This window comes from Moschus berezovskii, chromosome 20 (assembly GCF_049115385.1).
Source record: "Moschus berezovskii isolate FMDL1 chromosome 20, NW_MosBer_1.0, whole genome shotgun sequence".
Taxonomy (NCBI): domain Eukaryota; kingdom Metazoa; phylum Chordata; class Mammalia; order Artiodactyla; family Moschidae; genus Moschus; species Moschus berezovskii.
Window position 1 is genome coordinate 36406317 of NC_142479.1, and position 13865 is coordinate 36420181.

Below are 13865 nucleotides of genomic sequence, written 5' to 3' on the forward strand. Positions count from 1 at the left end.
CCTCCTGTGAGCCCCTCCTGAGTAGTGTCCCCCACACAGGCACTTCCCCGAGTTTATTCCTCATTTCAAAGTTACTTTTCTCATGTCTTCTGTCCCCTGGTTAGGGTCCCTCGGTGCCCCAGACCCAAACCTGGGGCAGAACATCCCCAGGGCTAAGTCAGTCTTCCCTATGGGAAGAGGGCTTTTAGAGAGCAGGTTGGGATTGAGGAGGGAAATATTGAGGAGGAAAAATTCAAGGAAGGGAGAGAGAGAGACCATAGAGTAAAACCTGAGGATAGCACAGCTGGAAGAACCTTGTGGATTACCTGGACCAACTCCCTAACTGTAGAGGACAAAAACGGGGGCCCCAGCTTCCCTGGTGTCTCAGTGGTAGAGAATCTGCCTGCCAATGCAGGAGACAGGGGTTCAATCCCTGGTCTAGGAAGATCCCACATGCTGTGGAGCAACTAAGCCTGTGTGGTACGACTATTGAGCCAAGTCTGAGTGCCTAAAGCCTGTGCTCTGCAACAGGAAAAGCCACCACAATGAGAAGGCCATACACCACAACTAGAGAATAGCCCCCACTCGCTGCAACTAGAGAAAACCCGCATGGCAATGAAAACCCAGCACAGCCAAAAATATACACAATAAATAAATATTAAACAAAACAAAATACCAGGCACAGAGAGTGAAGGACACCTGCCCAGTGTCACATGACCACCCAGCAGATGCTGTTCAGGCTCTGTGGCCCAGACCTTTCAGCCTGTACAGCTGGAAATGACAGGGCTGCCCTTTTCTAATGATCAGACTTGATCCTGGACCCCTGCGGTAAAGCCAGGCCACCTGGGAGCACACTTTCTGACCTGCAGGAAGTAGAGCGACTTCTCGGGGATGCAGACTGAGAGATAAAGCCCTGGGGACTGTTGCTGAAGGTTTGTGCTGGAGGAAACCTCTTGGATTGGCAGTAAGTACCGGGGCTGTGAAAGTCATGCCTACCCTCTGCCTTCCAGAAGGTCTCCCAACCAGCAACAGCTAAGGAGATGGGAAGGGAAGCCAGGCCTCCAGCAGATTATCTAATCCCCCTGGACGAGGGAGAAGGTGGAGGGAGGGAAGGGGAGAAGATGTAGTCAGAGAGAAAGAAGAGAGGCACCTACAAACACACAGGCGTGGGCACAGTAGCTGGAGATGGAAAAGTGCCTGCCTTTTTCCAAGTCTTCTTTCAGAAACCCAACCCTTCAACCTGAGGACGGGATCCAATGCCCCTCTTCCCAAGAGGGTCAGAAAGACTCCTTCAGAATTTGGACTTAACAGCAGGTCACCCTTTTCTGGGGCGGTTCCCATTAAACTGAACCTAAAGTCAAAGGAGCACCAAAAAACTGATACTTTCAAAATGTGGTGTTGGAGAAGACTCTTGAGAGTCCCTTGGACTGCAAGGAGATCAAACCAGTCAATCCTAAAGGAAATCAACCCTGAAGATTCATTGGAAAGACTGATGCTGAAGCTGAAGCTCCAATACTTTGACCACCTGATGCGAAGGACTGACTCATTGGAAAAGACCCTGATGCTGGGAAAGATTGAGGGCAGGAGAAGAAAGGGGGTAGCAGTGGATGAGATGATTAGATAACATCACCGACTCAATGGACATGAATCTGAGCAAACTCCAGGAGATGGTGAAGGACAGGGAAGCCTGGCGTGCTGCAGCCCATGGGGTCAAAAAGAGTCAGACATGACTTAGCGACTAAACAACAACAGGTCAAAGGAACTAAAATCTAATAGAGGGATTTCATAACACCCCACCCCTCTTTCTCTGCCCCGTCCCCCACTGAAGCCAACAAGGAGTGACCACAGCACTGGACAGGTCAGCTAGGCTGTCTGTTACCTGATTCGGCAGCTAGGGTTGCAGAGTTGATTTCAAAACACAAACACACATTCACGCTGCTGCTGAAGCCAATGGGCAGTGCCTTGGGAGTGAAGTTCATGGACACCTTCAGATGAACCACGGGTCTTGAGCTAAGTAAGACAGCAAAGGGGCATATGAGAAGTGACCACAGGACTTCTGGATCAGTGTCTGGCTCTCTCATTCATTCAATGAATATTTACTGAACATCTCTCATATGCCAAGTGCTCTTCTGAGTCCTCAGAATATAGCAGAGAAAGAGACAAGCCTTGCTCTAGTGGGAAAACAGATAACTAGCAAATAAACAAGAAAAAACAGGAAAATCCTCTGTGCAGGAAAAGGTATGTTAAAAATAAAATAGGATAAAATAATAGAGACTAGGGGCTACTGTGAAGTAGGTGCATCGTTATGCCCATTTATAGATGAGAAAACTGGAATTTAGAGATTCTGCCCAAGGACACATTTAAGTGCAAGCTGAGATTCAAACCCAGTTCAACAGAGTCGATACTCTTAAACAGCGCATTCACTCCCTCCCATCAGAGCCTGGTGTCTTCTTGGGGTCATTTAGGGCAGGGCAACGGGGTTAAGCTGCCCAGAAGGCAGGGCAGACCCCTACCGGAGTACTGTCGCGCGGCCCAGCGCACCCACGGTGATGTCAGCAAGGCCATCGCCATTGAAATCTAAGCCACCGGCCACGGACGTGCCGAAGTACCGGAGTCCTGGGGCCACCGCCGAGGCTCTGATCCTCTGTGGGGGAGAAACACAGGGTGTCGGGGAGGGAAGGGGTTTCCTTTCGGTTTTATTCAGTCAACAGATTGGCCCACTCCAGGGACACTGAGGCACTGGAAAGAAAAAATAAAGTTCTCCCAGGGGAAGTAGCATTCAAACAGAGGCTTGAAGCGGGTGGGGCTTGACCGAGAGGGTAAGGAGAGCAGTGGGTGGGGAAACAGTCAGGGGTCAGTGCAGTGGGAAAGGGGAGACTGGGTGCCAGGAGGCCTGATGTGGGGCTGGGGTGTGTCAACCAGAATTACATTTCAGAACCCCACTGCAGACACAGGGTGGAAGATGGGGAGGAGGTAGGAGTCAGGGTGTAGGTGATGGGGATGGGGAGGAGGGGCTGGATTTGGGAGATGGTAAGATCTTTAGGACGTGGAAGCTGACAGGCTGAGCTGGGGGTCTATGATTAGCCCAGGTTTCTGCTGCGAGCAGTGCAGGGATGGGGCCCAGAGGAGCAGCAGGTATCAGGGAAGAGGGTGCTTTCAGTGGGGCATCCTGGGAGTGAGATGCTGGAGGCCATTCAGGGGAGGGGCTCAGGAGCAGCTGGACACACAGGACTGAAACTTGGAGAAAAACTGCAGCTGGAGGTGGGTGGCAGAGCCCGTAAAAGATACAGTGTGGATTTTGGCAATGGAGTCCAGGGGGGTGAGGGTTATGCAATGGGGTGGGGCCGGGGGCAGTGTGGGAACAGGAGCCAGAGAAGGGACAGAGAGAGAGGAAAGGGGATCTGGGGCAGGTCCGAGGTCAGGAATGCCAAAGAAGGAGACAGTCATAGGTCAGGAAAGAAGATGGATATTGCCACAACCTCTAGCCCCAGTGGAAGGATGTGGAGGTGAGAACCTCCCAGTGACTTCTGTCCCCCCCGGGCCCTCTCAACCCCCTGGGACCTGCCTGACACTTAGGACTGGAGATGGCTCAGCTCTCAGACCCTCATATCTGGGGAAGATCAAAGTCCCAGAGTAGAGGCAAGAGGTCACCTGTGGCTGGTTGGGAGAGAGGTCAGCCAGCTGGTTGGTAGAGCATCCATTGTAGATGTACACACTGCCGAAGCCTGCACCATTGTCTGCCTCAAAGTCCTCCAGGGGGGCCCCAATGGCCACATCTGTGAGCTCATCCTGACTGATATCCCCCACTGTTGCCATGGCAAAGCCAAATCGGGCATAAGTTAGCCTGGGGTGCCCACTCAGCGTGCGTGCCAAGGAGAAGGAGCCATCCTGTAAGGCAGAGAGACAGCTAAGCCCTCAAGACAGTGAGGCAGCGAGGTCCCACCCCACTGCCACCCCGGGAGGCAGGCTCAAAGACTCATTGATTCTGACTCTCCAGCCAGGAGTCTGAGGCTCAGAAAAGGCAAGAGACCTTCCCAAATTTACATAGTGAGTGCCTGATGAAGCTGGGGTCCTGCTGCCTTGCAGTCCAGGACACAGAGCTGCACCCCTCTGCTCCCACAATTGGGGTACTGGACTGGTGATCAGGAGCCCTGGCTTCTTGGCTTGGCTCCATCACACACTGGCTCTGTAAACAGGAGAAAGTCTCAAACATCACTGAGCCTCAGCTTCCTCATCTGTAAAATGGGAGTGACAGCCACCTCCCACAGTTACTATTAGAAACAAATGAGATTGCAGATAAAACATGCTTTGTCAACTGTGCAGCTACGTGGAATGTCATCATCATCAACATGAGACGGTGGGGTGGGGAAAGTAAGAAAGATGGGGAGTGGACGGAGGGGAGCAGCTGCCCCACCAGGCTGCCATCCACTGCGCTCCCCATCACCGCCCTCCAGTGCCAGGCAGGGCTAGGGCACCTCCAACCTCTGTCACCTCAGCCCCAGGCTGAGCGGCCACAGCCTCAGCCACCTTGTGAAGACACAGATCTCTAACCTGCTTGTTCACACGGTACATGTAGACTCTGCCCTCCTCTCCTTGAATGTGGTAAAACGGGGCCGCCACCAGCAGCAAGTCTGTGATGCCATCCATGTCGACGTCCACAGGGCACAGCTCAGAGCCAAAATAGGACCCCAACTACAGGCCAGGGGGATTGCAGCTCACGGGGAGTGCCAGGGATCCCCCACCCCCACTGCCACCACCACCACCAGACCCCTTGGCAAGGCTAGACCCCTGCTCGTATTCTTCCTGGACCATCAGATTTGGGTCAGACCAGGTCAGTATGTTCACCAGAATAACATAGGAGGCTGGGTGAACGGCTGGATCCCCCACGATGGGGAAAACCAGCTGGCACCCAGGCACACAGAGCCGGGGCCGAAGCTGAGTCCTGCTCAGACAGGGGTTCCCCACCGCTGTGTGCCCTGGAGCCCACGCCTTTCCCTCTGGGGTCTCTGGATCCCCATCTATAATAATGGTGGTGGAGGGGTCCCTTCTCCAACAGGTACCTGCTCGCCCTCCAGCAGTGGCACGAAGTTGTTGGTCTCTCTGTCCACCTCCTGGAACTCAAACACAGCCCCCTGCTGCTTGTGCCGTGGGGCCCCCGCCACATAGGAGAGGCCACGGGCCTTGTGCAGCACAGCCAACGAGTAGCCTGCCGGGTGGGGTGGTGGGATTGTGATCGGGACCTCACCGGGCCACTCTTTTCTCCTCCACCTTCCCAGTCAGGCCTTCCAAGTAGCTGGGGCAGCGAGGCAGAACTGGAGACACTATCTCATCCTCTTAAAAATCGTCAGTGGTGGCTCCCACTTACCCATGTGCCCCGCCACACAGATGTGATATACACACATTACCACACGTACAGCTTCACTCAAAATGCTCCCCACACACATGCACCACCCACGTTCATCACAAGCGCAGTATATGAAGACTGAGGACCAGGTGAAGGTTCACTCACCACTATTACTAATGGAGAGGCCCCGCCTCCCTAGGCAGCGGCCCAGGACCTGGCACTTCGGTACCAGCCTCTGGGTCCATCCCTCAGTCCATATGAACAACCAGGGCCCTCTCCAACTGGGAATCCCACCGCAGCCTGCGTCCTTATGCAGGCCCCGCCCCTCACCCAGGCAGCCTCCGGGCCCCGCCCCTCACCCAGGCAGCCTCCGGGCCCCGCCCCTCACCCAGGTAGCCATACTGCGCAGACTTGGTGTCCACTGTTGTCTGGTTCAGGAAGCGGCCCTTACAGCTGTGTGTGTCATAGAGCAGTGCGCCCCCGGACCAATCAAAGGCCCCTACGGTTCCGAGGAGCACCTTCCCCTGCAGGGGAGGAGGGTTGAAGGCCATCTGAGCGGGAGGGACTCAGGGCCAGCCAAGGTGGCCGCGGGTCTACCTGCCAGCACTGCGAACCTTGCAGGAGATTGGGGGAGGAGGTGGTGGAGATCATGCCCACCGGCCCAGAGACACAGGAGGAAGGTGAGAGGCAAACACTGGGTTCCGGCCTTGTACCCAGGACTCCACCAGGGCAGCTGTCCCTCTGGTACCAGCAGCCTCTGGCACAGAAATCCAACCCCGGGGGACCCCGATATTGAGTGTTAAAAAAGGGTGTGCGTGTGTATTCAGTCACATCAGACTCTTCCCGCGATCCTATGGACTGCAGCCCACCAGGCTCCTCTGTCCATGGGAATTCCCAGGCAAGAATACTGAAGTGGGCTGCCACTTTCTATTCCAGGGGATCTTCCTGACTCAGGGATTGAACCCACGTCTCCTGCATTGGAGACAGATTCTTTACCACTGAGCCACCTGGGAAGCCCACATTAAACAAGTATGGCTCAGCAAAATGGGGCTTATCTCCCCCAAGGCTGCACATCTCGGCCTGGCACCCAAGGCCCACTTGTGCTGAGTGACATGCTAACCATGCTCCCACCACACTGGTGGACCGTGTTCTCACGGCCTGTATCCCACCCCATCGGTGGGGAACAGGGCCTCCAGTGGGGAGAAGTAGCCGGCTTGGTCGGCAAACCCACCCAGGCCTGGGGGTTCCCAGTCTGTGTTAAGTGAGCCGCCTAACCCTTGAGCACAGGACGGAGTGACTCCCTGTTATAAACAGGGTCCCTCTCTCCTTGACTGCACAGGTACGGGTTAGGGTGAGTGCACAGAAGTGCTTTCCTTTGTCCTAGAACGGCTCCTTTAGATGTCTCACTGCAGGAGGACCCTGCAAGCCAGGTGGGGGAAGGGGAGACCCTGAGCTCCTAGGAGTCCCTGGGGCCCCTCCTCTGTGCTGAGCTGGCCTGCTGCTCAGTCAGCCACATACCTCATCCAGGATCTGCGCGCTGAACCCAACCTGTGCCAGCTGGTAGTGGGGGGCATCTCCGACTGTGCCTGAAAGCCAAGAAGCCCAGTGAGCCCGCTGTGAGTTGAGGCGAAGGGAAAAACCAAGTCAGGGTGGAGATCGAGGGGCCAGCTTTAACAGCTGCCGGCAAAGTAGGCTGGGCTGTTCCCTCCCTCTTCCTGGGCCTCAGTTTCCTCATCTGTGAGCTCCTGGGAACAGGAACCATTCCCCAGTCACCCTTCTTCTTCCAGCACCAGAAAGAGCTTCTTATCAGAGCTTCACAGAATTTGGGAGTGCCGAGGATGGCTGGGACTATTGTTACCTTTTTATTTTGATTTTTTAAAACTTTTTATTTTATATCGGGGGCTTCCCTGGTGGCTCAGATGGTAAAGAATCCACCTGCAATGCAGGAGACCTGGGTTCGATTCTTGGGTCAAGAAGATTCCCCTGGAGAAGGGAATGGCTACCCACTCCAGTATTCTTGCTGGAGAATTCCAAGGACAGAGGAGCCTGGCAGGCTACAGTCCATAGGGTCGCAAAGAGTCGGACACAACTGAGTGACTAACAGTTTCATTTCATATTGGAGTATGGCCGATTAACAGCGTTGTGATAGTTCCAGGTGGACAGTGAAGGAACTCAACCATACATATACAAGTATCCATTCTCCTCCCCCAAACCCTCCTCCCATCCCGGCTACCACATAACATTGAGCAGAGTCCCATGTGCTATACAGTAAGTAGGTCCTTGTTGGTTATCCATTTTAAACATAGCTGTGTGTACCCGTTGATCCCAAACTCCCTAACTATTCCTTCCCGCATTTTCCCCGGTCAGTTGTTGCCTTTTTAGAGATGGAACAGCTGAGGCTCAGAGAGGTGACGGGAGTTGCCAGAGTGCTACATGGAGGGAGGATGGGGATGGGGCTGGAGGGCGGGCCTTGGGCCTCCTGCTGAATGCCGAGGGGGCCGCCACAGGGTGGCCAGGGCCCTGGAGCCTCACCTTCCACGCGAATGATGCTCTCCTGCAGTTTGTTCAGCAGCCCATCCAGAGCCATGTAGTTGGTCACCTTGAAGGCATGATCCTCATCGGGGTCCGAGGCGATCAGTTTCAGCTCATTGTATGCTTTACTTTTATTAAATGCTTCTCCCACCTGCACAGAGGCCCCAGGTCAGTGGGCCAGCACCATGAGTGGTCTCAAGGCCCAGGGAGAGAGCTGAGCCCCTCCGTCTGGCCTTCAGGGCCCCCCATCACCTGCTTCCTTCTTTCCCTGTACCTTGCTTCCCCACACACTCTACCTGTTTGTTCCTGAGCACACCAGGGCCCCCCACCTCTGCCCACGCTGTTTCCTGTGCCTGCAGTCCTTCCAGCCTTCCCCGGGCACTAGGTCAGTGGCTCCTTTTGTCCTCTGAGACTCGGCTTTGCACCAGTTCCTCCAGGAACCTTCCCTCCCAGGGCCTCCCAGGGCATCCAGTGCTTTCCCCATAACTTCTGGGAGAGTAAGCTGTGACCACCAGTGGGAAATGAGCCATCTGGGGGAAGACCCTGAGTGGGGTTGGGGGTGTGGGTAGCATGGGACACAGGGGCTGAGAGAAGTTGGTGTTTGTGACTGGAGCAGGGTTTGGGTAAGCTGCTTTCTGATGCCCCTCGAGGAACTCTGGCTCCTCACTGCCTCAGGCTGTACAGAGTCACAAGTTACCCCCAGCTCCTGGCTCTTACCCCAATGGCAAAGCGCTCAACACCGCGCATCTTTGGGGAATTGATGACAGTCGTGAGGTTGAGGGGATCCAGGAAGATTTCCCCATCGGTGAGCACCACCATGACCTTGGATGCCTTTGCTCTCGAGCCTTGGTTTGGTGTGAAGATGTTATCTCTAAGTCGGGGAGGGGGAAAGGGAGAGAACTTTGCCAGACAGTTGACTGAGCCCTGAGGAGGTTTTATTCACTGGCTTGTTTTAGAATCGAAGAGGATTACGGAGCCCTCCTAGGAGAACAGAGCCCCAAAGAGGGGTGGTGATATCCCTGGGTACACAGTAGCACAGGTACAGGAGGTAAGACCGCAGCGCACGTGTTCTTACCCCTCACCTGCTCCCAACAGACAGGTGACACCAGAGGACAGCACTGGAGTCTATTCCTTGTGTGTATGTCAAACTAATAGTGATATTAATTACAGTGGCTAAGATTTACACAGCACGTATGTGCCAGCCACTGTGGTAAGAACCATATATATTTCTTTTTGGTCGCACCCTGTGGGATCTTAGTTCCCCAACTAGGGACCAAACCTATGCTCTCTGCATTGGAAGTGCACCGTCTTAACCACTGAACCAGCAGAGAAAACCTAGCACTGAGCATATTTTAACCCATTTATCCTCAAAAGTCCTATAAGGCAAGTACAACTATTATTATTATCTGGCTACCCCTTGCAGCTTGTAGGATTTTAGTTTTCCGAACAAGGATTGAACCTGGACCTCAGTGGTGAGAGTGCAGAATCCTAATCACTGGACCACCAAGGAATTCACCATGATTCTCAATTTTAATGTGAGGCAGTTGAAGCACAAAGAAGTTAAACAGCTTTCCCAAAGTCTCACGAGTGCAAATTGGAGCTGGGACTGAAGCCAGGGAGCCTGCCCACTCACTCCTCTGGTAAGCACTGTGCCCCACTGCTGCTCACAGGAGGAGTTTTTGGGAGAATTTTTTGAGGACTGTCCTGGGGTGTCATCCATCAGCCAAGGCTGGATTGGAAGACCTCACAGTCCCCTTTTAGCCAAAGAAGAGCCTGAACCCTGACCCTGTCCTCTACATAGTCTGTCCAGCCACCTTCTCCAAGCAGGATGTCTCAGAACCTCCGGGCAGGGCCACAGACTGGCAGCCAGTAGGGCTACAGATAACTCACAGGACGTGCTGCATGGCAGAGGCAGTCTTGGTAACATTCCCCACTTGAGTGATGTTCTTGACTCTGTCCAAGGAGGCTCTAATGTCTTGGCTTTCCAGAAGGTCAAGCTCGGTCTGGATGACTTCCCCATATTGCACCACGGCAAATCGGCACTGCAGGGCAGGGGCCAAGAGGGGAGGAGTTTGGCAGAGCTGCTCAAGGCTACCTCTACCCTTTCGATGGCTCCCCCCTGGAAGAAGTGGAAGAATCCACTCATTCCTCCTAGTCTCTGGGCAGGAGGAGATGCTCAGGCAGAGGGGAACCTCTAAGCCAGTAGGGGTGGAGAAAAGTGTGATAATAATGGCTCCTGGTGAATCATGGGCTTCTCCCTGAATCTATGTCCCTGTGTAGCCCCCTCTTCCACACTGACTCTGGAATAGGCTGTGGTGACTTGCTTTGGCCAATGGACATCAGCAAATGTGATGCAATGAGAGGATTGGAAAGTGCTTGCCATGAAAGAGTTGGGCTGGGCTGCTGGAGACACATGGCCCAGAAAAGTGAAGGCAATTTAGGGTCCAGTCAAGCAGCTGTCTGCAACGGCAGGAATTAACTTGGGCTGCCGTCTATGGGGTCGCACAGAGTTGGACACGACTGAAGCAACTTAGCAGCGGCAGCAGCAGCAGCAAGGACAGCCGAAGAACCACCCAGCTGAGCCCAAACTGAATAGCTGACCCAGAGAAGGAGAACAGATCCTTGGTGAATGTTTTAAAGCAGTTTGTTCATGGTGGTAGACAACCCACAAGTTGTGTGAATCCAGCTCTAAGTGAAGCCCACCTCAAAGCACTTCTTATAAAAGTTCTTCATCATGTCGTAGATGAAGTCTTTGGCTTTCTGGAAGTCTCGGGGCTCAATGCTTCCTGAGCCATCCAGGACGATGGCAATCTCGGTGCCTGGGCCAAGACAGGGAGCAGGTTAGGAGTGGGTGTGGCATTTGGAATGAGGGCAGCTCTCCCTGCTCTGAAGGGCACCAACCCGGTCAAGCTCTGAAGGGCACCCACCCGGTCAAGCCCTGAAGGCTCAGTTCAGGGAGGACTCAAGTGCCACTCCAAAGAGTGAAGCCTTTGTCTCAGAGGCAGAGAGAGCCAGAACCTGCTCAGGCACTGATGCTGTATGAGTCTCTCCCAGCACCCCTGCTCCCTGGGCCTCAGTTTCCCCATCTGTAAGATTAGGGAGACAGAGCTGGGACTGGTCAAGCCTGCAGAATCCAGCCCCTGCTCCCCACCTCTTGGAAAAGGCACACCTCACCCCTGGAGGTCGCCAGCCTAGGGGTCAGCTCTGACAGCCTCTGGGAGCAGCCCAGATCTGCCTCTTCTCACCAGCTGCCTCCTCCTCCATTTCCTCCTCTTCCACCTTCAAATCCCGTCGCCTCCTGGCTGTGTTCTCTGTGCTGCCTTTTTTGTCCCTGAAGCAGGCTCCAGCATCCACAGGGGCGTTGGGATCCAGAAATTTTTCTTTAAAAAGTCCACATGGAAGAACTCAGAGTCAGACGGCTTCCTGGTTCACCTCCAGGCCAGCCCTCACTTAGCTTTCCTTGGTTCTCTTCATGGGGGGCCCAAGGCTGCCCTGCCCTCTCCAGGCCCCTGTGTCCCTCCGCATCTACCACAGGCTTCTGCCTCTTCTTGCAGGCCCCAGGAGAGCCCTCAAAGCTGTCCAAGGCCGATGCAGGTCCAGTCCTTACCAAGGTTGGAGAAGTAGACCTGGGCCCGGGGATTGAGGTCAGGGGCCAGCAGGCTGCAGTTGCCTGTGAGCTCTGAGCTGAGGCTGTGGGGCTGCCGGGTTGGCACTTGAATGCAGACCTAGTAGAAGGGAGGAACAAAGAAGGGGAAAGCCTGAATCACCCCTGGCCCAGGGCACACCCACACCCCCATGCCAGAACGCAGAGCCTCAACCAGGCGGGGGCCACAGAACAGCCTGTTCACCCCTTCCCAGGGGGAGAAGGAGTCAGTGCCAGCATCAGTGTGCTGGGTCACACAGTGTACCCAGGTCAGAGCCACCATCAGCCCTGAGAATAACACACCAGCCAGGGCTAGTATCCAGAGGGGTCAACCACAGGGGTCATCACCAGCTCCCCTGGGCTTCCATCCCCTATGCCACGCACACTCACCAAAACACCGTGATGGTTCCGGACAGCCGTCACTCCCTGGTACCTCCCCTTTGGGATGGGGACGTGCTCTGAAACAGTGAAGCCCAGGTAAGGGGGGAGGGATGTCGGGAGGCAACCCTGGAGCCAAGGTCAAGGCCACAGGGCCATCTTGGCCAAGGCCCCATGAGGACCAGCTGGCCACTCAGAGCAACCGCTGGATGGGGGAGCCTTCAAGGACAAGCCTCTCCCCAGGCTCGTTCGGTGTCTCACTCAACATGTGCCCCATGATGTCTGCGCTATGCTTGGCCTGTGACAGAAACACTGACACCTGCTGCTGGTTCCTCAGGGGCCCCTGGGCTGGTGGGCAGGCAGGTAGAGAAGCAGCAGCTGGTGTGTGTGTGCAGCACGGGGCAGGAGGGCGAGAGGCTGAGGAACTGGCCACAGAGCCCAATGAACCCTCCCCTCTCCAGGTCCCGTCCCTGGGGAATCTTACTGCCCCATAACCCCAGGGGCAGAAGCATAGCTCCTTCCGCTCCCTCCCCACTGTGGACCTCAGCAGACTCTCGTATTTGAGTCAGAGGATCACTCAGCCACCATGCCGGACCATGTCTCCTTCTCAGGCAGAGATGGAGGCTGTTCGACACAGGGCCTCCCACACAGTCTAGGACTCCACCTGTCACGGCCGAGAGGTCGTCAGCAAAAATGGGCCTTCAGCTGGACTGCGTGGGATGGGGAGTGTTTGGTCAACGAGTGAAGGAGGTACATTCCTTTGTTCATTCAAACAGCATTATTGAACACTTAATATATGGCAGGCCCCACGCACTGGAAAAGACCCTGATGCTGGGAAAGATTGAAGGCAGGAGAAGAAAGTGACAAAAGAGGATGAGATGGTTGGATGGCATCACCAACTCAATGCACATGAGTTTGAGCAAGCTCCAGGAGATGGTGAAGGACAGGGAAGCCTGGCGTGCTGCAGTCCCTGGGGCTGCAAAGAGTTGGACACAACGTACTGACAACAACAACAACATGCTGGACGACAGGATGGCCACAGTCAGACAGGAGGTGGATGGGTTGGGTCCCACTGAGGTGCAATGAGTTGGGGTAGGTTGGGTTTTGGAATTAAGTGGAGCTGGGTTCGCACGTTTGGTACTACCCAGATATCTGATGTTAGTCATACTGGAAGCCAGAGGCCTTCTCTGAACTGTAGCTTCCTCTTCTGTAAAAGTCTGTGGTTTTGAGAATTAAAAGTACACGAAGTACGTAACAGAGTGTCAGGCGCCATGGTAAGCACTCCATACATTTTGGATTTCATTTTCATTGTTAGAATTGGGTCTGGAAAGATGGGTTAGGGGTTAGGGTTGGGTAGAGATGGGATTGGGCACCAGGATGGAAGGCTTGTTGTGGTGGAGTCTGTGGTGGAGGGACCGGATTAGGTGGGGCCGGGGCTGGAATGATTGGCCTGGATGAGTGGGATTCCTAGAAGGGAGGTCCTGGGAGCATTCCCTGGACTGGGGGCTGACTTACCTACTGGTTGGCAGTGGAGCTCATCCTGGATGAGAGAACACTGATGCAGGGGCTTTGCTGTTCGGCTGGTTCTGGGGCTGGTGACCAGGAGCCTGAGCAAAAGAGTCGAGCCTGTCAGTGATCCCCTGTCTCCTCCTCACTGCCCAGGCTCGCTCCTTCCATTCCAGGCCCACAGACCCACAGGCTCCCCATCTAGAAAACGATGGAAAAGACCAGACCAGGCCAGGCAGGCAGGCTCCCAGCCTGGGAGAGTGGATCTGCATTTCAAGGGAGGCACGGGCTTTAACCTTCACACGGTTTCTAGCAGGCAATGGCTAAATACCTCCCCTCTCTGCCTGCTGGCCCACCCTGACAGACATGGGGTGATACTGGTGGTAAATAAAGACTCTCTGCTCTTTGATGGTGGGGGGTGGGGGGCACCAGGAAGCCACCAGCAGCGCAGTTGTTTCTGTTGCAGGCAGTGTTGGCTTCCTA

At 54.8% G+C, this 13865-nt stretch overlaps 1 protein-coding gene across 2 annotated transcripts in view; it reads right to left on the bottom strand.

Moving 5' to 3' along the window:
• Window positions 1-13865, bottom strand: part of ITGAE (integrin subunit alpha E) — a 62753-nt gene that overhangs the window by 23335 nt on the left and 25553 nt on the right. For both annotated transcript variants that reach the window (XM_088828792.1, XM_055403837.2), the window contains exons 3-17: window positions 13392-13483; window positions 11889-11956; window positions 11463-11580; window positions 11101-11235; window positions 10559-10674; window positions 9746-9897; window positions 8573-8726; window positions 7856-8006; window positions 6842-6909; window positions 5712-5847; window positions 5040-5185; window positions 4531-4671; window positions 3631-3867; window positions 2493-2623; window positions 1859-1989 (exon numbers count right to left, since the gene is read on the bottom strand). In XM_088828792.1, coding sequence (XP_088684918.1) covers window positions 1859-1989; window positions 2493-2623; window positions 3631-3867; window positions 4531-4671; window positions 5040-5185; window positions 5712-5847; window positions 6842-6909; window positions 7856-8006; window positions 8573-8726; window positions 9746-9897; window positions 10559-10674; window positions 11101-11235; window positions 11463-11580; window positions 11889-11956; window positions 13392-13483 — 1976 coding nt within the window. The remainder of the gene's footprint in view (window positions 1-1858; window positions 1990-2492; window positions 2624-3630; window positions 3868-4530; window positions 4672-5039; window positions 5186-5711; window positions 5848-6841; window positions 6910-7855; window positions 8007-8572; window positions 8727-9745; window positions 9898-10558; window positions 10675-11100; window positions 11236-11462; window positions 11581-11888; window positions 11957-13391; window positions 13484-13865) is intronic.